The sequence below is a fragment of the Globicephala melas genome, chromosome 3, assembly GCF_963455315.2.
Source record: "Globicephala melas chromosome 3, mGloMel1.2, whole genome shotgun sequence".
NCBI lineage: Eukaryota > Metazoa > Chordata > Mammalia > Artiodactyla > Delphinidae > Globicephala > Globicephala melas.
In genome coordinates this window covers 12,109,817-12,137,733 of record NC_083316.1, presented here as the reverse complement: position 1 = coordinate 12,137,733, position 27,917 = coordinate 12,109,817, and the positions used below count along the sequence as shown (strand labels likewise).

General features: G+C 50.6%; 1 protein-coding gene across 9 annotated transcripts in view; it reads right to left on the bottom strand.

Moving 5' to 3' along the window:
- Nucleotides 1-8,469: 8,469 nt before the first annotated feature.
- Nucleotides 8,470-27,917, bottom strand: part of TRIO (trio Rho guanine nucleotide exchange factor) — a 371,525-nt gene continuing 352,077 nt past the window's right edge. For 8 of the 9 annotated variants that reach the window (XM_030856581.2, XM_060295665.1, XM_030856580.2 and 5 more), the window contains 11 exons: nucleotides 27,123-27,300; nucleotides 24,034-24,833; nucleotides 19,925-20,172; nucleotides 18,271-18,409; nucleotides 17,422-17,449; nucleotides 17,074-17,236; nucleotides 16,670-16,791; nucleotides 15,259-15,337; nucleotides 13,358-13,558; nucleotides 10,537-10,675; nucleotides 8,470-9,959 (listed from right to left, as the gene is read on the bottom strand). In XM_030856581.2, coding sequence (XP_030712441.2) covers nucleotides 9,405-9,959; nucleotides 10,537-10,675; nucleotides 13,358-13,558; nucleotides 15,259-15,337; nucleotides 16,670-16,791; nucleotides 17,074-17,236; nucleotides 17,422-17,449; nucleotides 18,271-18,409; nucleotides 19,925-20,172; nucleotides 24,034-24,833; nucleotides 27,123-27,300 — 2,652 coding nt within the window. In that variant the 3' untranslated portion in view covers nucleotides 8,470-9,404. Of the gene's footprint in view, nucleotides 9,960-10,536; nucleotides 10,676-13,357; nucleotides 13,559-15,258; nucleotides 15,338-16,669; nucleotides 16,792-17,073; nucleotides 17,237-17,421; nucleotides 17,450-18,270; nucleotides 18,410-19,924; nucleotides 20,173-24,033; nucleotides 24,834-27,122; nucleotides 27,301-27,917 lie in introns of those variants that run through there. The other variant, XM_060295671.1, reaches the window with a different exon arrangement.

Genomic DNA, 27,917 nt, shown 5'->3' with positions numbered 1-27,917 from the left:
TTCTGCTGCCGTAAATTACAGCAGAATCATATCCTTCTCTCCCAACCTTGCCATTGCTGGAGCAACCTGACGCCTGGACCCAACCTGAGGCCAGTCTGGAAACCCTGCTCTTTTCTGCTCCTTCAGAACTTCTGTTGGACAATTCATCACATGTCCCCTTCTAGAAGATACTGGAGGCAATGCTCTTCCCTTCTCTCCCTCCAGATGTTTCTAGAGACCAGGACTGGCCACGCATTCTCTGCAGGCCCTTTGGTCCTGTCCCGGGCCCACCTCTTCCTGTCCAGGCCACTGGCTCTCAGCAGCCTGGCCGTTACTTACCATCCTCGTCAGTTATCCTTGCCTAGGTATTCTGCCTGGTTATCGTGGCATAGGAGCAGAATCGCAGTGTTGGTAGTTAAATACGGCTTCAACGAGAAATGAGTCAGCAAAAGGCACAGACCGTAAAACGTGCAACGAACTTAAATTCTGACCGTTCCTGGTTGTGTAGTTCCCCCCTTTCATAATTGATAAAATGGGTCGCTTTTGAGAAGAAGATTATGCAGTTGTTTTTGTAGCTCTCAGGAGACCAAGGTCACATAATCTTAAAACAGGAGACATGATCTTACAATTAACAAATAAAAAGAGAAGCACTGATTCTGGACTTCCGTTTCTGGGAAGCTGGGCTTGATATACTTTTCCTATTCTCGCCAACTAAGTACAAGGAAAACCCTGGACACTTTACAGAAAACAAACTTAAGAAGACCCTGCAAGGCGAAGGGCAGAAAGCAGAGCAGTGAGGGAGCTCAAAGCTGAGAATCCAGCTCAGTTCTCTGGCTTTCTTTTTGCCTCGGATATCCCAGTCTGAGAGCAGAAGAAGTCTGCAATCCAGAAATGCCAACAGATGCAGTCAGCGAAGGTCCAAACACAGCCTTGCTCTCTCTGGACAAAGGACCAGGGAAGGGGCAGCCTTGCAAGACCAAAACTTTCAGGCAATAACTTTTTCACTCAGCCAGACACTACAGAAGACACTGGCCATCACCCCCACCCAGCAGCAAAGACTATGCAGGGGGAGCCTAGATCCCCACCCTTGCCAGGTTACAAGGGGGACCCCCTGCCCCCAGCCAAGGTGGTGTTAGAGGAGGCCAAATAGGGAGCTGGGACCTACATCCCCTAAGGGCAGTAACGAGATCCCCCAACTCCTTTTAGCAGTGGGAATTCTGTGGGGAGCCTACCCTTCCGCTCCCATCCCACCAAGCGATCACAAGACCCCTTCGCTTCCCCACTGGGGTGGTGTCAGAGGAGGCCTAGTGCAGGGTCAGGACTTGTATCTTCCCCGTGGTGTCTGAGGAGGCCTCGTGGAACCCAGAACCCTGTTCACCATTAATGAGGCAGCACCCAGCCCCCTCCCCCTGCTGGAAAGGTGTCAGAGAAAGCCAGCTAAATCAGAAGGTTTAACTGAGATTCAGAGTCTCTCAACCTCATAATACCTACAATGTCTCCATTTCAAGTGTAGATCGTTCATGATACCAACCAGGAAAATCTCAACTTGCATGAAAAAAGATAAGCAATAGACACCAATCATGAGATGCCAGGGGTGTTAGAATTATCTGACAAAAGTTTGGAAGCAGCCACGATAAAAACCCTTCAGGGAACAATTATGAACGTGCTTGAAAGAAATGAAAAGATCAAAAGTCTCAGTGAACAAATAGAAGATATAAAGAAAAACCAAATGAAATTTTAGAACACAGAAATACAACAGCCAAAATAAACTCAGTGTATGGGTTCAACATAGGAGTGTATGGGTGGAGAGAGGAAAGACTCAGTGTACTGGCTGATAGAAAAATAGAAGTTACCCCATCTGAACAACAAAGAGAAAACAGCTTGGGGAGGTGGGGAGGGGAAGAACACTGCCTCAGAGACCTGTGGGACCAAGTCAAAAATGTCTACATACTCATGTCACTGAAGTCTTTGAAGGAGAGAAGAAAGAAGGCAGGGCTCTAAAAATACCGGAAAAAATGTCTGAAATTTGGCAAAAGATATAAACCTACAGATTCAAGAACCTGAATGAATCTCAGGCAGAAAAAACACAAATAAATCCACACTAAGACACATCATGGGCAAACTTGCAAAAATTAAAAACAAAGAAATCTTGAAAGTGAGAGAAAAACATCTTACTTGTAAGAGAAAAAATTTGGATGACAGTAGATTTCTCATCAGAAGTCATGAAGGCCCAAAGGAAATGGCCCATTTTCTAAGTGCTGAAAGAAAAGACCTGTCAGCCCAGAATTCCACGTCCAGGAAAAATATCAGGAATGAAAGGGTAAATCCAGGCAATTTCAGATGAAGGAAAGTTAAGGGAATATGTTGCTGGCATATTTTATGTTACCCTAAAAGAATGGTTTAAGTTAGTTCTCTAAGTAGAAAGGGAAGGATAAAGGAAGAAACCCTGGAATATCTGGAAGGAAGAAAGAACGATGGAAAGAGCAAAAATATGAGTAAATAGAGTACATTTTAGTCCTTTTAATTATGTTTGACGGTTGAAGCAAAGTTCTAACATTGTGTGATGTGTTCTGAATAGAGCAGATATTTACAACAGTTATAAACTGGAGAGGATAATGTGACAAAAAGGGAGGGAAGTGTCACAAAAAGTGGTAAAATGGTGACACCGGTAGGCTGTGATGAGTTATGGATATATAATACCTAGAGAAACCACTAAAGTGATACAAAGAAATCAGTAGAGATGAATCAAAATGGAATTCTAAAAGTGCTCAAGCAACCCACAGGAAGGCAGGCAAAAGAAAAGATATGGAAACCAGAGAAAAGAACAATAAACCCAAAAATAAAAGTGCAGGCTTAAGCCTTACTTTTACCAATAATTACATTAAATGTAAATAATCTAAATACACCAACTAAAAGAAATGGGCACTGTGGATTAAAAAGCATGATCCAATTGTATGTTGTCTGTAAGAAATCTACTCGTATATAACGATACAGGTATGTTAACAGTTAAAGGATGGAAAAGATATATGATGCAAACATTAGTTTAAAAAAAGTAGGAGCGACTACATTAATATCAGATGAAGTGGGTATCAGAGCAAAGGAAATTACTAGAGAGAAGAATGGAATATATTACATAGTGATACAAGGGTTAACCTACCAAGGAGACATAGTTATCCCAAGTATGTGCGTGTCAAAGAACAGAGCTGCAAAATATGTATGAGGCAAACCCAGATAGACATGAAAGAGGAAACAGAAAAATCCATAATTATAGTTGGAGACTTCAACATTCTTCTATCAATAATTGAATAGCTAGACATGACATAGATCAATTTGAAAAGTACAAACTATCACAATTCGCTCAATATGAAATAGATCATTTGAATAACTATAACAATTAAGGAAAGTGCATTCATTAAAGCAAAAATTTCACATAAAGAAATCTCCAGGCCACATGGTTCCACAAGAGAAGTCTCCCAAACATTTAAAGAATTAACACCAATTTTATACAATCTCTTCCAGGAAACAGAAGAGGAGATAACACTTCTCAATTCATTTTATGAAGCTAGTAGTACGTAATACCAAAACCAGACAAAGAAAGTACAAAAAAAGAAAATTACGGACCACTATTCCTTATGAATATAGACATAAAAATCCTTAATAAAATATTAGTAAATACAATTCAGAAACATAGAAAGAATGATACGCCATGACTTAGTTGGGTTCATTCCAAGGATGCAAGGTCGGCTCAATATTCAAAAAATCAGTCAGTATAATGCACCATATTAATAGGCTAAAGAAGACAAATTACATGATCTATTGATATAGAAAAAATCTGGCAATATTCAACACCCATTCATGATAAAAACTCTCAGAAAAACAGGGGTAGAGGAGAACATCCTCACCTTGGTAAAGAGTATGTATAAAAATCTATAGCTTACATTGTATTTCATGGTGAAGGATGGAATGCTTTTCCACTTAAGATGAGGAACAAGACAAGGATGTCTGCTCTCACTACTTGTATTCAACATAATATTAGAAGTTGTAGCTAGTGAAATAAAGAAAGAAAAAGAAATAAAAGGCATACAAATTGGAACAGAAGAAATAAAACTGTTCTCTATTTGCAGATGACATAATTATGTAGAAAATCCTAAGAAATCTACAAAAACACCTAGAACCAGTGAGTTTAGCAAATATGTAGAAAAGATAAACATTAAAAAATTAATTGTATTTTGAATAGTAGCAATGAATTCATGGACACCAAAAGAAAAAATACAGTATTTATAATTGCTTAAAAAAAGAGAAATACTTAGGTATAATTCTAATGAAACATATACAAGAAATTTTAAAACTACAAAATGCTGATGACAGAAATCAAAGAAAATCTAAATAAATTTAGAACTACAGTGTATTCATGGATTGGAAGACTCAACATAGTAAAGATGTCAATTCTTCCCAAATTGATATACAGGTTTAACGCAATTTCTATAAAACCTCCAGCAAGATCTTTTGTAGATAAAAACAAGAGTATCCTAAAATTTATATGGAAAGGCAAAGGAACTAGAATAGTTAAAACAATTTTGAAAAAGATTAAAGTGGTGGGAGCAGTACAGTCTACCTGATTTCAAGACTTATTGAATAGCAACATTCATCAAAACTGTGTGGTTTCAGTGGACGGACAGGTAATTCGATCAGTGGAACAGAACAGAGAACCCAGAGATAGACCTACATAAATGGGTCCAATTGATTTTTAACAAAATCAAAGAAGGGTAGCCTTTTCAACAAACAGTGCTAGAACAACTCGACATCCATCTGCAAAACAAAAGCAAGAAAACAAACAAAAAAAACCCCAACAAAAACCCCTCAACTTATATTTCATACCTTATACAAAGATTAACTCAAAATGGATCATGGACTTAAATATAAAACTTAAAAACGTTTAGAAAAAACAAAAAACTTGGGAGAAAAAGCTTCAATGTAGGGCTAGGTAAAGAGTTCTTAGACTCAATACCAAGAAGCTTGATCCAGAAAAGAAAGAACTGATGAGTAGGACTCCATCAAATTAAAATATTTTTCTCTATGAAAGATCCTGTTTGGAAAACTGAAAGACACACTACAGAGTGGGAGAAAATATTTGTGAATCACATCTCTGACAAAGGACTAGTATCTAGAATATATGAAGAACTCTCAAAACTCAACAATAAAAAGCCAAAGACTCCAATGAGAAAATGGGCAAAGGACACGAAGAGACATTTCACAGAAGAGGATAAACAGATAGCAATTAAGCACATGGAAAATGCTTAACATCACTAGCCATTGGGGAAACACAAATTAAGACCACAATAACATGGCACTATGCACTTGTCAGAATGCCCCCTCTACCCCTGGCCAAAACAGTGACAACACCAAATGCTGGGAGAGATCTGAAGACACTGGATTACTCGTGCATTGCTGGTGAGGATGTAAAATGGTAGAGTCTGGAAAACATTTTAGCAAACCTTCAAAAATGAAATATGCAACTACCATACGATCTGCCAATTGTCTGACATTTATGCCAGAGAAATGATGACGTATGTTCACATGAAAATCTGTACACATATGTTCATAGAAGCTTTACTTGTGACAGCTAAAAGCTGGAAAAAATTCAGATGCCCTTCAATGGGTGAATGGTTAAACAAACTATGGTACATCCACACTGTGGAATACCACTTGGTAAATAAAAAGGAAAACTCGATACCCACAACAACCTGGGTGAATTTCCAGAGAATTACACTCAGTGAGAAAATCCATCTCAGGTTATGTAGTATATGACTCCATTCATGTAAGACTATGGAAATGACAAGATATGGAAATGGAGAATGGATCAGTGGTTGGCAGGGGTTAAAGGCAGAAGGGAGGTGAGTGTGGCTAGAAAAGGGCAACAGGAGGGATCCTGGTGGCGATGGGATGCCCTGCACCTTGACTGTACTGACATCAAAATCCTGGTTGTGACACAGTGTTAAGAGTTTTCAAGATGTTATCACTGGGGAAATCTCGGTGAAGGGTACATTTCATACAACTGCATGTGACTACAGTGATCTCACAACAATAAGTTTAGCTTGATTTTGAAAAACACATACTAGATGATCCTACTTACATGAAGTTCAAAGGCAAACTAATTCATGGGTGATAGAAATCAGAACAGCCATCAGCTCTGGCAGGTAGGGACCTATTGGGAAGGGGCTGGAGGAATCTTCTGGGGGACGGTGGAAATATTGGACTATTTTGCTTTGGGTGATGGTCACAGGTACAAACACATGAATAGAAATGTATTGAGCTATTTACTTATGGTTTGGGTACTTTATTTTTTGTAACTTAAATCATGTACACACACTCACACACAGAGCAACCTATCAATCCCACGGATTCTTTGTCTCTACGGTTATGTCTCAAAGATGTACAGTTGAAAGGCCTTTCCTTCCAATGGTCTAATATTCTTTGGATATGACTTGCTATGATACTCATAATTTATTGCACAAAAATACTGGTAATCTTTTTCCTTTAGAACTAAAGAGAATGCCTGGATTAAAATACATATACATATATATATATATATAGAGAGAGAGAGAGAGAGAGAGAGAGGGAGCGAGAGAGAGAGAGAGAGTAACATGCAGAATAATATTTTGCTATTTGAGAAATCTAGGTAGTGATCATGACAGGACACTTTTCACTCGTGGGATGCTTTGCTAACCTGCAGACATAACTACTTCCTTCAACAAGTGTCCGATTAAAAAGCAGACCCTTGCCTCCCTCCTGCTGCTGAGGTGTGCCACGTGGTGGCCACAGGACTCCCTCTGGGGCCTGACGCCGAGCTGCTGCGGCGTATTAGGACTGACCCTGCATTTCCGTCCCTCCAGGGCCCACCGACCACCGCTGTCCTGGCACCCGGGAGGAAGCACACACCTCAGGGGGAGCGAGCTTCCCACGCCCGGACTTGGGGTCTTAGCACAAATGTCATCCTCTCACACTTGTCTTAACTTCAGGATCAAACAGATGAAAAATAGAGCCTTTATAGTGTGCTGAGCAGAGTCATGATCCCAGGGGGAACAAGTCCAAAAAGAAAGCAAAAAGGAATCAAAACCAGAGAGATGGTAGTGTTCAGCAGGAAAGATGACCTGCTGTCAGAAGCAGGCAGAAGCCACCACTGGGCGGGGGGGGCGGGGGGGGGGCGGGGGGGCGGTCTTCGCAGGTGTTCGTTCTTGGGATTGTTCCTAATGCAGGTGCTGGAACCTAGTGTTTCATGTGCTTTAATCCATCGGAACAGCATTAATTTTGCTTTTCTGTGGCCAAGTTGCAACCGCTTTTCCCCTTGCTCTGATTATGCGTTCATCAAGAACCGGGGGCACCTTAGTTATTCCAACCAGGACCAGTGCAGCGTCTCTGTAATACCTTCTGAGTCTGGGCTGTGCACCAGTCTGCAGGGGTATGACCGACTCCCGTTTCTGGTGGCCTGCAGTGGATTCCCAATCCAGAATATTCTCCTCCCACGCCCCTCCCCTGACCCACCGGAGGCCTCTCCTTTAGTCTCTCCCTCATTGATCTCGCTTTTTGATTCAATAGTGACCAACTTGAATAAAAGGCCTAACACAAAAATCAGGCAAATATGTTTAATTTTTTAAAATAACTGATGGCAAAATAAAATATTTACATCACATCATACTGTGTAAACATGTAAGGTCTCTGTACAAAGAAATATACATGCAAAATAATGTAAAAATTTAACTGAAATAATAAAAGAAACAATACACAAATAAAAGTTGTGAGGTTACGAATACACATCCAGTTTTGAATCCAATTTCTTTTAAAAAGTTTCTGTACAATTTTACAAGAAACAAACAAAAACCCAACAAAAGAATAAATAAAATACATTGGAAGCTGCAAAGCTCAACTACGCCAGTTCATGGCTGAAGACCCAGGTGTCTGGCTGGCTTGGGAAGCGGGCTTTTTTTTTTTTTTTTTTTTTTTAGTGTATTTCACACAACGAGGATAAAAAGACATCCAGAAAAATTCAAGCGTGCCCAGAAACGCAGCGTCTTCTGTTGAGGGCCTCCCACACCAGCGTGAATTCTGCCACAGTGCCACAGACGCCAATGCCAGCCTCAAGGCGGCTACTGCTTGATTGGCTTTTATTTCTTACCAAAAGCTCAAAATCCAGCCAATTTTTGTACCGAAAGTTGAATGTCAAAAAGTCTAAAAAGTAGGAAATGTCCAGACTGATTTTGGGAGAAAAAAAATAATACTTTGGCATTCTGAATAATAGCATAATAAAATTTAAAACATTACCCTATTATCCAGTTTTATATTCAGAGTATGAAATCACTTTTTACAGTCCTCAAAACTGACAAATTTCACGAAGAGTTAATCTCTCTGAACCGATGGCACAGGGCAAAGACCCCCCCTCCCACCCCCCCCCGACACACGCACAAAACCATAAAGCTCACCGTACGAAGTATGTGCTTTTTCTATATATTTATTACAGGTACAACAGAGGTCTTCATAAATAGTTGCATAAAATGTTAAAGCCACAACATTGCACATGATATGAAATAAAACCAAAAAAACCCCAATGAGTGCATTTACAGTATTTTCATCTGACTGTATACTGCTCAACAATCTGACTGACGGCTTGGGGGTGGGACGTGTGGGGAGGGGCAGAGGGGCAGGAGCCAACCTGATGTCCTCGGTGGGTGGGCAGACCCCTCGGACCCCCAGAGGAAGCCCCGGGCAGGAGGCGGGGAGCGGGGGGGTGGGGGAAGGACAGACCGAAGGCAGGACCAGTCTTATATACAAGTAAGGCCTACATTTCGTCAGAGCAAAACGATTCATTCTATTTTTATGCAAAAGTTTGAGGTTGAATGCACGTTTCAGAAGCCTGGTCTGGCGTAGGGGCCAGAGGCACACAGACCAGGCAGCTGGAAAAGCTCAGAGCCAGGTGGACCCCGAGCTGGACGAGGCCACGGAGACGGCCGCCGCTGGGGCCGGGGTCTTCCCCAGAGGTGTCCAGTATCTCTGTTTTGTTCGTTAACACCAGTGGTTGAACATAGGCATTTCGCTTCCTTGAAGAAATCCTGGAAAATGTTAAATTTGTAAAATTCTACTCATGTTCGTTTAAAAAAGTTTCTTTTTATTTTTTTTGCAGAAAACTGAATAAAAGACTGTGACACAGCAATGCTGTCTCCGCCCCCGCAGAGTGTTCGAGAAGGTCCTCCACCCCAGCACAGCTTGCAGCCCGAGTCCCAGGCACTGCCGAGCACAGCTCACTCGGAATGCAATTTCACACGATGAACGTACGGCAGCTGATCAGTTATGTTGGTTTGTGTTTCTCTTCAAAATTCAAATGAACAGCTGATTGGCAGGTGAAAGAGAATGAGAAAGGACTTCAAGATAGGTCAAACTCTAGGCAAAAGCCTGCTCTGTAAGAAGTTTTTAATGCTACGAATCGGTCGAACATCGTTCTGGTGTTTGCGCCGCTCAATGAAGGAGGTCAGTCTGGACGTGTCGAGGACGCCCGCGCCTTTGCCGTGGCCATGGCCGTGGCCCGACTGCAGCCACTGCTCCTGGAGGGCCAGCGCAGCCGAGGGACGCTTGGCAGGGTCCTCGTGCAGGAGGAAACACACGAAGTCCTTGGCCCTCTGGCTCACTCCTTGGAAGTAGTCATCTGGGAAACTAAAGTCTAGCCGGCAAATGTTCAGGCAGGTCTCTTCCACGCTGTCGTCCAGGAAGGGGGACACGCCGCTGAGAAGCACATAGGCCAGCACTCCAACACTCCACGTGTCTGAGGTCAGGGAGACCGGGTTCCCCAGGATGATTTCGGGGGCTGCGAATTCGGGGTTCCCCAGTAACTGGTGGATGTGGTAGGTCGTGTTGAGTTGGACAGCATCTCCAAAGTCAGCTAGTTTGATGGTTGGCTTGGCTAAACTCTGATCCACTAGGATGTTTTCGGGCTAGGAGACAGGACAAGACAACCGTCATCCACTCCGGCAACCCCAATCTCAAGCTGAGGTGCAAGGCTCACCAGGAATCTACGAGGTCGACTGGCGCCGACCGTCCACGTGCAAAACAGGACAAAGCCCTCGGGAGGAGGACACAGAGGCAACCCAGAGCAGAAGCTGCCCTGACTTCTCCGCAACTGTCACGCGCAGCTGCTGTGTTAAACTGTGCCGGTGAGTGAAGCCGGGGATTCACTTCCCTCCCGGCGGTGGCAGCAGTGCCCCTCCGCCTCCCGCCTCCGTCACCCTGCTCCAGCCCCACCCCGACCCAGCGACACTCACAGGAACCCCCTGAAATCGCAAGAAATGTCTGAAGAGCTCACACATTTACCTGGTACTTTATTGTTTATGTATATCCAACGTTTAAAAACAGAGATTAGAAATCACTGCTCCCATCTCCCACTCCTTGTGTTGGTCCCCAGTCCCCGCGGGCTCCTGGCCTGGCTTCAGAGGACAGGCCGAGAGTGGGCTCTGCATCCCGCATGGCCGCGCTGGGGTCCCTCAGCTTTCCCGTCCCCGGGGCCCCACTAACCTTTAGGTCCAGGTGTGCTATCCTGCAGTTGTGAAGGTAACGGACGGCTTCCAGAACCTCCCCCAGATATGCCCTGATCTTCCCCTCCGTGAGGTTTCCCCATCGCACCACACATTCCAGGAGCCGTCCCTGGTCAGCCCTGCAGAGGGAGGAATGCGCGTTACGGTGCGGGTCGGTCACTTCAGACCCGTCTCCTGCGATATACGCATCACCTCCGTGCCCCGCTGTCACTGTTCTGTCAGCTTTTGGGGATCATGCCTCTACCTGAAGGCAGGACGGGATCAAGGGGCGATTTCTTTTTAAGCTCACTGTGGAGGCACAAGTGGGAAACACGGCATCTGGACCCACAGAGGGAACTGGGAGGCAGAGATGGGTGCACCCAGGCTCCCCAACCCCGCCCCCACCAGGCTGCTGGAGGAGGGGATAATGTGAGACCACCTCCCCAAGCCTTAGTCTCGTCGTTTGGAAAATGGGTCATGTGACGGCTGAATGAGAGAACGTTAAGACACAGACAACACAGTGAGGGCTTCATGTTGGACTCAAAGTCTTCCTACTGTGAAATTGCTTTTAACGTTTAAAAAACACCTATACAGAGCAGCCCTGTGCCAGGGACTAAGTGCTTTCTATCAATTCACTAAATCCTCACGACAACTCTCTGGGAAGAGTGATTTATGGTCCCCATTTTACAGATGAGGCAACGGAGGCACAGAGAAGGTATGTAACTTTCCCAAGGTCACACAGCTCATAAGGGAAGGCTAGACTTGCAAGGAGGTGGTCTGGCCCCGGCCTCCCTGAACACTGGGCTAGGCTGCCCTCTTTGCAAAACAGAAATTTATGGAAAGATCAGCCACCTGTTTGGTAATGTCGAGCAATCAAGGGAACTTCGGTAGGAAGTAGTCTGTTACAAACATTAACCCTGTTAACAGCAATGATGAGGCCAAACCATTTAGTTTCCAGTGAAAAGAAATGACAGCTGGATGCACTGAAAACGTAAACCAGAAACCGAGGTCTTGCAGGAGATTTCTGACAAGGACTCTAGGCCTCTCTTTCTTGTTGAAACTCCCTGGGGAAGATGAGCAGAGGCTTTCAGTCACCAAGCTTCTAGAGCCAGAAAGCACCTTCCCCGGTACTGAGGGCCCACAGGGGCCAGGCCTCTGCCTGGACATCGTTTTAGCCCCATAACAATCCTTCAAGTCGCTGAGCGTCCACGGGAGCCAAGGTTGAGAAATGAGCCCCAGGTCTGCCGACCTGCCCTTCGCACACGATGGCCAGCCTTGGGGGCAGCTGGGGAGGGCGGAGGCCTTTCCTGCTCCCTCCGCCATCTGGGAGGCTTGCTAGGCCAGAGAGAGGGCTGGACAGGCCCACAGAGATGCTCCAGCGGCCAGCGGGAGCCCTGGGCGGGGACACCCTCGAAACATTCCCTGCCTGGGGTCGGCAGCGAGCGAGGCTGAGGCTCGACCTGGCGCCGAGGGCCCTGCAGCAGCTGCACCCGTGAAGGCTGTGATGCGGTCGCACTTCCAAAGTCTTTACGGATGTGACCAATGGGATGGCGGGTGCGGGGCCTCAAGGGAGTGCCCGCGAGCGAGGAGCTCACGGTCCCTGTGACCACGCCCCGCGCGGCTCCACGGCTGGCCCTCCTGCCAGGCCCACTCTTCCCAACAACGTGTCAAGAACTAGGAAATGGGGCTTCCCTGGTGGCGCAGTGGTTGAGAGTCCGCCTGCCGATGCGGGGGACACAGGCTCGTGCCGCGGAGCGGCTGCGCCCGTGAGCCATGGTCGCTGAGCCTGCGCGTCCGGAGCCTGTGCTCCGCAACGGGAGAGGCCACAACAATGAGAGGCCTGCGTACCGCAAAAAAAAAAAAAAAAAAAAAAGAACTAGGAAATGGCACAAAAGATGGCGCTCCGGCCGATGGAAACGGACTCAGGAATCCAAGGAAATGTATGAAATGACCCCCCCTGAAAAGGAGAACTAGGAAATTCAACAAAGCTACATGACGAGGTATCTCAGAGAGACCAGAATGTTCTAAGGGCAGGGCTTCTCAACACGGTGTTACTGATCCTTTGGGACAACGGTCCTCTTGTTGCACGGCCGCCCTGTGCCTTGCGGGGCGGTGAGCTGTGACCAGCAAAACGTCTGCAGACTTTGCCAAATGTCCCCTGGGGGGCAAAATGTCCCCAGGCTGAGGCCCCCTGCTCTTGGGTCAGAGCTCTCACACTTTACCTTTAAACGACGCAAATGTTTCCTGAGATGGCACACAGGGCCCAGTATGTACCACGGGGACCAGCGGGCTGCCCTGGGGGGAGCCACCCGCCTCCAGAGGGCGCAGCTACGCTCCCATTCTAATCACCCTTGGAGGGGCAGGACGGGCCCCGGGGCAGAGCTGCATGCTGAAGCACCGGACGTGAGCAGGTCTCAGCCGGCCCACTGCAGGCGCCCACCAGCCGGGCTCGCCCAGCTGGGCAGACACGTGGGACCAGGTCAGCCTGAGAGCACGAGCAGGGTCGTGGTCCGCAGAGGCCTGGCCTCTCGGGACCTTTGGGAACCAGGGGGCATCTCCAGGTTGGCTGAGACCCCCGAGGGAGCCTGGTGGGGGGGGAGCATTTGGATGCTAGGCTTGTGCTTCCTCGTCAGGCAGCTGTACTTCCCTCTAGCATTGCTGGAAAGCTCTAGAACTGTGGTCTCTGAGAGCAGACGTGCTTTTTTAGAAGTTCTGTGAATCCTAACATCCTGATTTCTATACTTCTCAGAGAATAAACAGCAAGACCACTTGGAGTCGAGGCCGAGCGCTAGAAAGAGGAGAGGCAGCGGGCGTGTACGCACATTTCCAGAACCAGGACGTAGCTGGTGGAGGTCTCGAAGGTGTCGAGGAGGCCAACCAGCAGCGGGTGCTGGAGGTTCTGCAGGATTCCAAGCTCGTGGGTGACCTGGTCGCGCTTCATCAACTTCTTGTTCACAAACTTAGTGGCCACTGCGCGTTTGGTGCCTTTCTGATCGCATTTCTTAACGACAGAGAATCTGCCCCTGGAAGATAGGTGGAGAAGGTCATTTTCAGAGGACTCTGAGTGTGTCACGGAGAAAAGACTCTTTGAACCCAGGCAGCCTCCCCAGCTGGTGGCCCTGCTCTCCCCAGCCGCCAGCGGAGGGGCTGCAGCCGCGCCCCTCCGTGCCTGTGCCTGTCCTGTCTCCTCCCCTCCCAGAGGCGGGCTCCGTCTGGCTAAGGACAGCCACGTGACTTCCTGCCGCCGCTGAATGGAGCAGCAGTGACATCGTGCGATGTACCAGGCGGCTTCCACCTTGCTCTCGTGGAAACCTCGTCGCGTGAAGCAGCTTGGAACGGACTACTAGGTGGCTCCTGGGCACCCCACGCCCCCCACTTCGGACGGGAGCGTCTACTGTCATCACCGTGTCTGCCTTGCCGCTGCAGGACGTGAGTCGGGGGGCTGGTAACTCATCTCTAGTTTGTGGTCTCCGGAGCTGCACCCAGGAAGCCTGGGCTGCACCTCGACTGGATCCGGATATCAAGATCCTGGACCTCAAGCCTGAGCCGGCTGCCATGGTGGGATGAGATTTGGGGGCTGGGGAGTGCAGACTGCGGGGAGGAAGGTGGGAACACTGCTTTGCCCCTCCTCCCACGGACAGGCGGAGTCTCTTTCTCCTCCCTTGAATTTGGGCTGGCGGGTGGCTGTTTGCGTCCACAGAATGTGGACAAAGTGTGGTTGCTGATTTCTGAAGCTGGGCCCTGAGAGGCGGCAGCCTCTGCTTCTGCTCTCCCGGGCTGCGACTGCCATCACACGAGGAGGCCCAGGGTGAACGTCTATGTGGACAGAGGCCACAGACACGTGGGCGAGGCATGGGGGTGGCAGCTGACCGAGCCCAGGAGGGACCAAGAGAGTAACTCCGGTCAGTGGCACGCTGCACAAAGTGATACATCTCTGCTGCTCTGGACAGCAGGGCTGAGCCTCGTGTGGCGACACATGACTGACAGGCACTTCGGGCTGGTCCACACAGGCGTGTGCACGGATCCCTGGGGCCCGCGGACCCAGGAACGGCCATCGGCGTGTACGAGGCTGCTGCTGGCGGCGGGGGGACGGTCCTCGGAAAGCTTTATAACGGGGACAAGCTCAGCTGTCGTGCTTCTGACCTTCTTCTTGCCCTACGGGATGCGACATGAGGTGTGGCCGAGTGCCGTGCCACCTCAGAAGGAGCAGGGTGACCGAGGGCGCCGCTGAGCCGCCGCCTGAGCCCTGGCTGCCGTCCAGAGAGGAACAGCCCCTCTCTGTCGAAGCCCCTCTTGGTCCACGCAGGGGGACCCTAATCTCCAGGCACAGCCGAGACCTGAAGGACACATGCAGCCCCTCTCAACTGGGTTCCAGAGGAGAATCACGTGCCACGAGAAGGGGCGTGAGTGACTCTTCCCTGGATCCTCCCGAGAACAGGGCATAGCCAGTGCTGCCTGGGCACGGAGCAGAAGCGGACTCATCACGTCACCGGACGGCTCACGGCATGAAGCCTTGATTCTCTCCTGGAACCTGCTCTGGCAATCTCCTCCTCTCTTCCTCAGCGTTTAATACCAACAGGCAATTACCGCTTACATTTCGGATGTAATACATCTAACTTCCCACTGCTGGCAAAGTCCGCCACTGAACTTTCTCTGTGGGCTCCTACAGAGCTGTGTCTCTGACTCTGCGATCTCGGGAGGGGCTCCGGGTTTCCCACCATACCTGCCGAGCTCAGCCACTTCGCTGTAGAAGCAGTCAAAGTTGTCTTTCCAGGTCACCATGACGCCATCACTGCCTGGACCTGCAAGAAAGGCAGCATCTCCCTGAGGCTGGTGTACGGGGCGCCTCTTGGGGAAGGAGACTAGAGCCCTGTGCTGTCCAATGTGGCAGCTGCTCGCGCTGCTGAGCGTCTGAACGGAGGCTCGTGGAAATGGAGACGCACCGGAAGTATAAAACCCACACTGCGCTGGGACTTAGTATGAGACAAAGATGATTTATGTGACAGAAATAAACACGCACTTGCTTTTCCATTATTTTCCCATTTGCACTTCCGTAAGACCATTCCTAGGAACAGCCTTCTGTCTCCCTAAGCTCCCTTGCTTTCACCAGTGATTTGTTAAAAAAAAAAAAAAAAAAAATCACCTGTATACTTTTTCTGACATCTTTTAAAAATTAGAACATTGGTGATTCTCTACTGTCAAATTCAAAATTATCTTCCTTTCCTGCGCTGTGATCCAAAACCAGAACCCTTCCCTTCTTTAACTTATGAGGTTAAAATATATGGGATTAAGATATACAGCATATAAACTTCTAAAGACAATTCTGTTTACTGTCTACACACAGGGCACTACTGGACTCAATTCATCTTTTAGTCCTTTTATTTATTTACTTACCATAGTCTTAAACAGTTGGTTTTGTTTAATTTACTTAACTTATTTTAGTTCTTTAACTGTCATTCTAGGAGGCTGCATCCTATACCTGGTGCAGCTGGAGGACCCAGGAGAAATCTCAGCAGCCCTGGGCCGCACAGCTGGCACAGCTGGCCTCCTGTGAAATGGTAGCTGGAAATCAGCCAGTATGTGTTGCTCACTAAGCATGTGCATACGTCAGGCGCATCTACAGGAAATTCTAAAAGGCCTAAGATATGAGTTCTGCTGCCAGCAGCTCAGAGTTTAGCTGAGGAGAGAGATCAGACCTTGCTGGGCATGGAGGGAGCAAGGGCTTTAGTCCCACCCTCTGGAAGGGCTGTTACGGTCTAGGACGGGTACAGAGCCTGCTCGGGGCTCACCCACACTCCCATCTTTCCTTTCTTTCCATTCTATTCTACGTGAGACTGACGGAGAGGAGCTTCTCTTAGAACTAAAGCACCAACTGAACAATCGGACAAGTGAGAAGCTGGAGACGAGAATGTTTTGAACACTAGGAGTACAGGCTGCCCTGCTCCCACCTGGAGGCTGGACCAGACGCTCACACGCTCAGTGGCCGTGGGCGGAAGCCCTCACTGTGCGCCTCCCCTGCCCGAGGGCACCCGCCCGGGTGTCCCAGAGGCTGGCCTGCTCCGTGCAGTCTCCGAGTGACTTGTCACGTATCTCAGGCCACATCGAGAGTGTGTGGGGCTCGGGGTGCAGCTTACCTAGAACCCTCAGACTGGCTGAAGACGAGGCTGACCCCATGTCGTTCACTGCGATGCATGTGTAGATGCCGTCGTCCTCGGTGGTCACACCAACGATCTTCAGAGTGGCCTCTCCCAAGTCACTGCCACAGAGGAGGGCACACGGCGTTCAGAAAGGCTCAGCTCTCCCCGCCGCCAGCCCCCCGACCTCTCTCCTTTGGGGTCACAGGAAATGAGGAGCTCAAATGCTGACGGGCAATTTCAAGTGGGATTTCAATCCTAGCTGCACGCCCAGGTATGACACCTTCCTTCACAGGAGACGTTCCAGGGCCAGAGGTGACTCAGGCAATCGGCCGTGTCAGTCCCAGTGGAACAAGGTCATGCTCACTGCCTGGGAAACTGACCCCCGAGGGGGCTTCCCTCACCTGTAGGAGATGCTGTAGTGACCATCGCTGTTCAAGGTGTTGTGTTCAGGGCCCTTCCAGGTGACCGAGGCCTTGGGGCGGCCACAGACCCGACATCTAAGAACAACGGTCTCCCCTGTCTCACACGTGACCTCGCTCAAGGGAATGACGAATTCTGGGGGAACTGCGCGAGAAAGGAGTCAGTAACGCTGGTCACCCAGCGCCCCCCCTTGTGCCCACCAACCTCCCCCAACAAATGAAGCAGATGCTGCTCCACAGAAAACCCACGTCCACAGGCTACACTCGAGTATCCTGAAATGCCCCGAGGACCTACCCTCTAAAGTCTGCAAGAAAAAGAACAGAACTCACCGTCATAGATGTAGTTGGGATTGAGAAGCTGAAATGGAAAAAGCGCACAGCTATTAGCCAGATACATGAGCTACTCTAAGATACACTGCTTCTACTCTAGGGCTACAGTTGTTGAAAGATGAAAGGAAACACGACTTGGTTTGCCTGCGTATCAATCAAAACCGACCACGTTCCGACTGCCTTCGAATGCACTGGAAGGCTTCGTGGCACACGGGTGTAGGAGAGATTTTTCTTCCTACCCACAAACGCACAAATGCTGCTTACACTCAGAGAAGTCCCTTTTACTCATCCTGTGGGCTGAGTCCAGCAGATCCCCGAACCACCCACTTCCGCAGAATGGCCAGGGCCCTGACTCAGGGGCCTCGAGCTCCCCTCAAGAGATATTTCCTTTCTCCCCAGGCAAAACCTGCACAGGTTGAAGGCAATCTGATTACAGAAGGAAAGTGGACTGAAGCACCCGCCGAGGGAATCTGCTGCAGCAGTGAACCTGCATCTTGGCGTCTAGTCGCTTCCCTTGTGGTCTGAGCCACAGCTGCTCTGTGCTCTGTCTGCTTCTGAGGTCCTAGTGTCTGCTCCCTCTGGGAATCCAGCAGCCTTCTTTGCAAGCTACACATGCGCCCGCTTAGGGGTTTACCCGTATACCCGGCTCCTCAGAGTACGTATGCATACCTGCGCCACACTGCCCGTGAGAGCACCCTACAAAGCCCTGCAGGTCTGCTCAAAGGGCGGAGAGAGGCGGGCTGCTGCCAGGCAAGGCTGGGTGCCAGGTCCGCGACGGCTCCTCCTGGGCCGGCACCAGCCCTGTGTGCTCCCCGAGGAGCACAGGCTCCTGGAGACACCCTTGCTCACCTTCACAGATACCTTGTTGCTGAGTCCTTCCCGAGACTTCCGATAACCGTTCTCTAACTTGCCTTCCCGTTTGCCGTCTTTATCTTTTTTCTCAGATTTTTTCCTTAAACGGAGTGCTGTGTGCCAAGATGTTGACTTCCTAGGGGGACCACAACACATTGTTAGTATTACGCTTTCCTGGTGTTCAGCAAACGATTCCTGAGAGCATCAAAGAAAAGCGGACTGTCCAATTTACACGGATATAGAGTGACTGAGATTCCTTTAGGAACAGGGATCTCAGCGAAGGAAAACTTTTCTGAGATTCTCAATGACCAGAGATAAAAGCCAAGTTTCTTAAATCAAATTTTAAGGATTAAATACAAAGGTGTCTGTGATGGTTAATTTTACGTATAACTTGACTGGACCTAAATATTTGGTCAAACATCATTCTGGGTGTTTCCAGATGAGATTAACATTTCAACTGGTAGAGTGAAGCAGACTGCCCTCCATAGCGTGGTGGGCCTCATCCAATCAGTTGAAGGCCTGAGTTGAACAAAAAAAGACCAGCCTCCCTGAGCACGAGGGAATTCTCCAGCAGAATACCTTCAGACTTTACCTGCACCACTGGCTCTCCTGGGCCCCCAGCCTGCTGGCCCACAGTGTAGGTCTGGACTCACCAGTCTCCACAACCGTGTGGTTACAATAACCACCCGCTGACCACACATACACCCTACTGGTTCTGTTTCTCTGGAGAACCCTAATACAGGGCCTAAGAATATTTTTGAGGAAACAAAGTATAAAATGGGATTCTTGAACAATGTACTAGAATAAAATATCTCTGTGTATCAAGGAGAAACAGGACAAGGGACTGTCAAGGAAGATGGGCTCTTTGTAGCCTGAACTCCAAGCCTGGACTCCCCATGGGGTATAGGTGCTTAGCCCAGAGGTTTGGGGTGGTGCTGGAAGGCTCGCCAGGCTGGGCTGCAAACCAGCCAGGGGTACTGCCATGCCTGGAGAGGAACATGACCACCGCCTGTGCCTTTGAGTCTGGTCTTTTGGGTTGAAGCCTCTGGAAGCTTAAAAATCACAGTTTTGCAATACTTCCACTGCCAGAAGCCACCTGGCTGGCGCCTCCTACAGCGAGAGAGATTCAGCGAAGGGCGGAGTTTGAAACCAGCCCCTGAACTCAGTTTTCTTTAAAGTAATGTTTAACGCGGCAAAATTGGTGTGAAGTTACTTGACTAAAGTCACCTAATATACACAAGGCACGTCGGCAGTGGCACCACACGGATCTTTAGCTGAAGCTCCCAGGACGAGGATCTTCAGTGATGCACCCTCAGTGCGCCCGATACGAGTCAGGGGCCCTTGGAAAGTCCTCACCCCTCACCCAAGACCTCTGGGAACTAAAATACCGTGATGCTCTGTCTAGCGGCTTAAAAAAGCTATGTGTGTACAAAGGCAGGTTATTAAAAGAACCCATCAGAACAGGTCTGAGAGATGGAACGCGCCCCACCTTCACTGCGGGGTTCCACATTGTGTATAGAGATGACCTGGCTCAACAGACCACAGCACTGCTTTCTCTCAATGGGCTTCACCCTCCCAGGGCCTCTGTGCCTCGTCTGTGCTCAGCGCCGCCTGCCCCCGCCCCGCCACGGCTGCCCCGCCGGGCACTCACTTGAGAGTCCCGTCGGGGTTCTCCATGATGACTGCGCTGGTATGCCCCAGGACGAAGCCCGGAATCCAGCCCTCGGCTGCGGGGCACTGGTCAGTGGCGGCTCGGAACACCAGAAACATGTTCTGTTGATTGCTGGCCAGAATCTGAACGACCTCTCCTTGATAGACGTTTATCTCATCCTCCTTCACTGCCGTGTAATCGTGTGTCACCAACATGGTGGAGATGTTGCTACTGCTGCTACTTTCACTCTGTAGAGGGAAAGATGGACAAAAAGGCAGAGGGCAACTGAAATGGGATCTGATGACACGAAGTCGCTCGTCAGCGTGCGCCACGGCACGACGGCCCAGAGCAGGGCCCACTGGACGGACGCCTCCACACTCTTTAGCTAACTTGGTGCCTCTTTTTTAGTAACTGACCGTCAGGTTTTCTCTAGAGAGCAATTTAGGAACAACACAGTGATGATGACACTCTACTTTGGAAGCTTGATTATTTCAGTCCCATCTTCCTCGCACCATCAGAGGAATGGCTCATCCTCATGCTGATGCCACGCTGGGTTCCATCTATGTCACAGTCCTGTCACTGTGACCGTCACGCTGCTGGCATCGCTCATCATTTCCACCTCTTTTCCCTTCTAAAGGAGGAATGCGGGACACCTGAAAAGCAGACCAACTACTGTCCTGCTCTCATGGAGAGTTGCTCTGCCTCCTGTATGTATCCCTGGGTGGGTGGTCCTCCTGTGAGCGTGACGATTCAACTGTCCTGAAGGTGCGGCTGTCGTGGGGACGGCAGAGCATCGCAGAGCAGCTGTGGACAGCACTGGCCTCACAACTCAAGTTTCACGGACAGCCCCTGGCGTGGGAAAGCCTATCTTCCCCTTATCTTGGAGTCCCAGTGGTACCCGATGTCTTCAGGTCACTACTGTGTCTTTAGTGTCCATCACAGTGACTGACACGTGGCAGGCACCCAATACATGTCCAGTATCTCACTCAATGGAGCAAGACTGCAAAAGTTAAACACAGATCGTTTCTCAAGACCATCTACTCAGGTTCACAAGCTGAGTGGCGTTAGCTGCTGAGGAGAAGAAACACAAATGGTGTTTGTCCCGAGCTGTCATTTACCAAGTGACCCCATTGTTCCAGGGGATGAAGAGGAAGCTGAGACCTCCAAAGCCGGAGCTGCATCTTGCTCAATCCCCCCGTCAACAGCTGGGATGTGGAAGTGGCGTCAGGCGCCCCTCTAGCTTGTTCTCAGGGGCTCCCACCAAAGACGCTGTCTGGCCGCTCACGGCTTCCCAGGGCTCCGCTGCTTCCCTCCGCTGGTCTCTCGGATGTCTGGGGCAGGTCCTGGGTCGGTGTAGGCGCGACTGTCAGCAACCTTGCCATATGCCTGACGGCTCTGGGCTACTGAGACACACCGGAGTAGACGGCTGACCGCTGTCAAGGAGCCTGTGTGCTGGGAATTCCAGGGGCCAGGACTCTAGGCCCACAGCGGGTGGTGAAGTTAAATACACCGGAGTGCCAGGTTCTCGGTCCTGTCGCGGCTGAGGAGTCTGGTACGTGTTCCCGTCCCTCGTGGATGTCCACGTCAGGCTTTGGCCTGTGCACACCCCTTCACGCAATTTTATCCTTTTAGCGTGACTTATATAGCAACACCCAACAGTGTTGAGACTACAAAGCCACATTTGCTAGAAAATGTAAACAAAACCAACCTCTGTGGCACGGCTCTTTTTTATCGTGTAGCGTACCACCCTTTGTCTCGTAATGCGAGTATTTTGCCAGGATAATAACAGCTATTAGTACTTTCTGAAAACCTCCTATGTACCGATCTAAGTACGAGGCATTTAAAAATGGATCTCAATTAATGTCAGTGGGCACAATCACCACCCCTCACACAGTGGAGGTTAGGGATTCGCACGGGTCACCCGGCCTCTGAGAGAAAGGCAGGGCTGTACTTCTATTGCTGCCTGGGTGGGCGGATGCAGGGAGGTGGTGTGTCCACGTTTCGGGCCTGGCGCAGTCACTGCCTGGGCTGATCCACATCCACTCCACTCCTGCTCTCAGCAGAACTTTCCAGAAGGTGTGCGTTAAAGGAGGAAGAAGGACCTGGGCCGTGGGTTAGGCACAGCTGCTGGGCTGTGACCGCAGACAGCTTCACGGAAGCAGACAAGGAGGGAGGAGGCCGCTGCTGACCGCCAGGGGGATGAGACAGTCTGAATCGGGGGGAGCAGGCAGGGCGGTAGCTCTTCTTGACCGAAAAACTTAGGAGTCGTAGAGGACACTCTCATGCCCATTCTAAGCCTCTCGTGGTCTTCCCAGGCCTCCAGGGCGTTTCTGTAAGGCACCCGGACTCCCCGGCAGTTTCCCTTTCCAGGTTACCAACCACATAAGAAACAGTGAGAGGCAGAAATAAAAGGCACCTTTGCGACCTAAAACCTGCCAGAACGTGTGCCGCCTGCGACGGTGCTGGCCTCAGAGTAAGCATCCCGGGGGGAGCCAGGCAGGGCCGGGAACCGAGCACGCTCACGGGGGGCGCAGACACCAGCACGGGCTCCCACGCTGGGGCGGGTGGCGCTTAGGGGAAAGCGTCCAGGTTAGGATGGGCTGAAGAGCTGCTCCCGTGGCCGATTTCGGAGGGGGCCTCGGCTGCGAGGCCACGCCTGCACCCTGAACCTTCAGCCAGGTGCTGGCAGGTACAGCATCACTGGGCCTCTGGGTCTCTTCCTCTGGCTGCAACCGTGCTGACGCTCACCTGCACACCTAGCATTTCAGAACTAACTAGAGGTGGGGGTCCAGGCTCCCCTGCAGGACACGGTCAGGCACCACGACCGGGACGCTGGTGGCGGCCACCGCAGAGGAGGCCCGCCCTGACCGCTTATTTCTGAGAATAAGACTACAAGGTACATGTACCAAGACCCGTTTTCCAATTTCTTCCTCAATTAAAGACCGAGGGTAACAAAATAAATAACAAAAAATAAGAGGAACGAATAAGGCCATGTCCACCCAAACAAGGCATTAACGGAAGTCCAGAGGAAAGAGAGAGACATGCAAAACCCGGATTGCTTCCTTTCTTTTTTTTATAAAGAGAGACACAGACCCTTTTAGGGAAATGTATTTAAAAATTTATAAAGCGATCAAACATACACGCAATAGAACAGTTCTATTCCCTCACGCATGCCTTTAGGAAGGTGTTACGGGTCAGACCACCTGCCGTGTGGGAAGCAGTCGGGTAGGACAGGGAGGAAGCCAGAGGATGGGGGCCAAGCCCCCCCAGTAACCCTTCTGCTAAGAACGCGGATAGCGATCCGCGACGCCCCGCGGCGCCCGCAGCCCGCACTGCGCCCCCTGCTGGACAGAGCGCGGGCGCTGGGAATCCAGCCTGCCTGCGCCTCCGCTCCCAGCCGCCGGCCGGAGCCCAACATCCAGGGGCCCTAAAGCAGTCTCTCTCTTCCACAGTGAAACTTTTTCTTTCTTTTTTTTTTGGGGGAGGGCGGGGGGAAATATTTCCACTGGAGAGATTCCTTCCCCCCACTGTATCAGCTTAGTTTGCTTTGAGTTGCTGTTGGAAATTTCTTGAGGGATTTTTTTCCCCCTTTTTCAGCAGATGAGTCAACAACGCTGCAAAGATTAATTTAAGGCATAAAAGGGCACAACCAAGCGACGAGCAGAAAACTTAGAGTGTACAGGTTTCAGTTGACGCAGGAGGTAGACAGCAGGGGCACGGACCCCCCTAAAAAAAGTGTGCGAGGAAGGCAGGGGCGAGAGAGGAAGTTCCCAGATAACGCTGCTGCTCGGAAAACGTGAGAGGCTTAGAGATGCTGCATTCGGAAGGTTAATGATCTGCTTTCCCGTATTAAGGAGACACAAACAAAGCAAGGAGCGAGTTAGTAGAGATGAGAGCGCGCCGTCCGCCGGCGGGAGCAGGAAGTTAGAAGGCGTCCCCGCGTGTCCGCGCGGCCAGGGCACAGGGCGGATGGAGCTGGTGACCGCAGCGCAGTGGCCGGGAGCCCAGAGTTAGTACGAGGACAGCGGCGGCCACGCGGGAGGTTTAGCAGAAGAGCCGCGGGACAGAGGCAGCGGGGCGGGCGGGCGGAGGCGGCCGGGCGCTCTTACCCCATTGCTCTGGGTGGACTGCACGGACTGCTCGCTGGCCGAGGAGCACGTGCTCATGCGGTCCGTGTCCTTGCTGGCGGCCGCGTGGCGCTGCGCCTGCCGCTGGAGGGAGTCACTGTCCCCCGGGAAGGTGAAGGAGCCGGGCCGGCTGGCGGGGGAGGCGGGGATGGAGCTCCAGAAGGAGCCCCCCTTCTGCAGGGGGCTGCTGGGGGGCAAGGGCTCCTTGCCGAACGGAGAGGGGAACGCAACGGAGAGAGGAGAGTTCAGAGGCGAGATGGCCCCGGGCCTGGGCTTGCCCGGCGGCAGGGAGCCCGGGCCGCTCCGCGCCTCCTTGGCGGGTCCGTCCTGATGCGCGCCCGCGGCGTTCCCGGCCGCCTTCCGGGGGCTCTCCAGCACTTTCATCTTGGGGATCGGCTCCGCTTCTCGCTCGGGACCTTCGGGCTCTCCGCTGGGGGGCGCCCTGGCGGGCTGGCCAGCCTCCGGGGCGGGGCTGCTGCTGGGAGGAGGCAGTGACGGGCCGGGAGTGGACATACCTGACATCTTGTCTGCCTCTGCCTGGTTCGAGGCTGCAGAGGAGACCAGCACGGGGGAGTGGTGTCTGACAGGCTGGGGGATCCGGGAGGGCCTGCTTCTGCTCGCGCTGGGGAGGCCGCCGCAGCTGCCGGGACCGCCGCTGTGGTTGCTGCCTGCGCCGCTGCCGCCGCCGCCGCCGCCGCTGGGGGCCCCGCCGCCGCCCCCGCCGCTGCCCCCGCCGCCGCCCCCGCTGTGGTTCCTCTGATACTCGATGGGTGATGTCAAGGCTGCAAGACACAGACGAGACTCAGTCAGGGCACCGAGAAAAGGACGGTCACAGGGGCGGAGGGAAAAGGGGGCACGATGAATGGAGAGGGAGCGCTGGCTTAATGGCCCAGGGTCAAGTCACAGGGTGGCCACCAACTTCCAGTCACCGTCATCCAGAAACACCCACCCACCCTCCAGGCAGCAGGCTGACACCACCCATCAGGGAAGGCAAAAGAAAAGCTCTTAAATTTAACGACTCTCCTGTTCATGAACGAGTTAAACTGGCCCCGTGGTGGGCCGTCTGCGTGTGCGAGGCAGGGGGGAGCAGAAGTGCAGGGTGACGGAGGAGGTGCGCTGCCGCGGGGAGAAGTTTACTGCCCAGGATCAGCCAGCACAGCCTTAGCATCTCCGCCAAGTGAAAAGGAGTGGAATCGGCCTGGAGCATCCCAGGCAGACGGCCAGGGTCAACGGTGAGGCCCAGGGCTGCCAGGGGAGATTCAACTGGGACTCCACCGGTACCAGCTGGCTCCCGCGCTGGGAAAGCTTAGCCCAGCTGCCGCAAAGGTCTTCGTTAAACCAGGGAGCAGTCAGGCTGGGGGTTACCCCACGCGGAGGTGGTGTTAGAGACCTCCACCCCGGGAAGGGAAGGAGCTCCACAAACCCTTGTGGGTGGTGAAGCTGTCCCATCTCCGGGCTTTAGTGATTCAGTTACAGCATCACCTGCAGGAAAAGGCAGGAAGCACGCCCAATAAGATACATGGAAACTAACACAGATTCTTAAAGAGCTAAAACCTTTGAGACGTGCGACAATCAGATGTAGCCCCTTCCTGCCTGGGAGGCAGCAGGCGGATGTGAAGGAGCATTCTGGAGCCATACGACGTTTGACAAGCTCTGTGCTGGCCGTGGCCCCCGCTCACAGGACGGGAGAGCAAAGTGGGGAAGCAGGCCCGGAGCCCCCTCTATTCCCGACCTCCTTCAGCCCCCGGGGAACAGTATCATCGGTCTCTAGACTGAGCGCCCAGGAAACGTGAACAGCACGGCCTACTCGTGCCTGCAGTTCGGGAGGCAGTTCATTTTATTTTAAAGAAGACGGTAAACGTTTAGAGATTTCCCAGTAGTTACCTGCTATGGACTGGCATTCAATGCAGTACTTAAGAGCTACACGTTTCAAGAGACCTGCATTCGCTCTCAGTCACGGGAGCAAAACTATTTTCTCCATGCACAGGAGCCGTCCCCCGCACCGGCCAGCCCCAGCCATCCGGTTCTAACTGCACGTGGAAGAAACGCTCAGTCTACAGTCATGACGGGAGCCTGGAGTTAACACCCGGGCAGCTGATGACCCCTTGGCCAAAAATGCCACGTGACCTTGAATTTTCACTGAGTGCCTGTGTTCCTGAATGTCACTCGAGATATGGGGGCGGTTTTAGGTGACAGAGAGATTACAGCATCCTACTGGACCGGGGTGTAGACACGGAACACGGACATGGAGAAAAGGACAAGGATGTGACACTGAATGAGTATCTAGCTTCTCACTGAATTTGACGCTCTTCACTGATCACCGAATTAAAACCAGAGTCCAAGTCAGCGACCACCAAGAGAAGCCAGCAGTTTCAGGTCAGGAATATGAAGAGTCGAACTGTCTGCAACGTAAGGCCTGTGCGGTCACTCTCCCTGTGGAGAAGGCCTTTCCCTGAGGTGGCTGGCACCTTACTACTGTCCTGTGTTCTACTGTATTATTACTGTATTGCTCCTCTAAAATCACTCATGTCGTGGAAGTGGGAAGGAAAAAGATGTCTTGTTTTTATAATGAGGAGGGTGGTGCAGATGTACAAGGTGGTCAAACACACAATTTTAAAGTTGCACGCAAGAATGTCTCCAATGTCTCTGGCCAATTACATCTGCTGCCTTAGTTTTTCTCATGCATTTCTTTCCCAGGACAGGGCTCTGGGCGCATGTGGTACGAGAGCCTGTGGGACAGAGTGAACAGTACAGTGGTGAGGGGCACATGGCTGCTCTGAATCTCGACTTTGCCACCAGCGACTCGTGGGACTTCGAGTGAATTACGAATCCACTTTGTGCCTCAGCTTCGTCATCTATAAAATGGGAATAAAATCACTACTTGCCACTTTGGGTCGTTCTGAAGATGAAATGAAGCAATATATATGGACAATGCTTAGAACAGAGCCTGGTCCACAGTAAGTGCTCAGTAAGTCCTGTCATTCCTAGTCGTGTGTAATAGGGGAGAGACGAGAAATAGGAATGTGTACATTAGGGAAAGAAAACACGTGCCCAGTAACAACACACGTTACCATTTAAAAAATTGCGCTGGTTTTCTAAAATCTGGTTGATTTCATGGATCCACGCTTGCCGAACACTTGGACTGGACGAATGCAAGATGAAGGTCTCCACCACGTCCCCCGTCCTTGACGTCAGAGCAAATTTACAGGGATCATTCTCCACGTTTTCCTCCAGGCAAAGGCAACTCACCTTAAAAAAAATTAAGCATTAGTCACAATGGCCAAAAGGCAGAAGCAACCCGAGTGTCCGTCAACAGGTGAATGGATAATCAAAACGCAGTCTGTATATACAAAGGACTATTATTCAGCCTTAAAAAGGAAAGACACTCTGTCACAGGCTACAACACGGGTGGGCCTGGAGGACATTATGCTACGTGAAGTGGGCCAGCCACAGACAACACTGTTATGATTCCACTTAGATGAGGGACCTAGGTAGTCAGATTCCTCGAGACGGTAAGTAGAAGGGTGGCTGCAGGGCTGGAGGGATGGAATGGGGCGCTAGTGTTTAATGAGGATGAGTTTTACTTTTACAAGATGAAGAGTCCTGGAGATGGATGGTGGGGATGGCTGCACGACAGTGTGGATGTACTTAATGCCACTGGACTATACTCTTAAAAACGGTTAAGATGGTAAATTTTATGTTACGAGGCACCACAATAAAAAAACTAAAGCACATTTATTTCCACTGGTCAAGTGCAAAGTGAAGTTCATCCTAGGTCAGAACTGAAACCACCACTTTTTGGTTGAGCTGCCATTTTTACTGCCTCAGAAATCATTGTCTTGCTTTTTCATGACTCCTTTAACTCA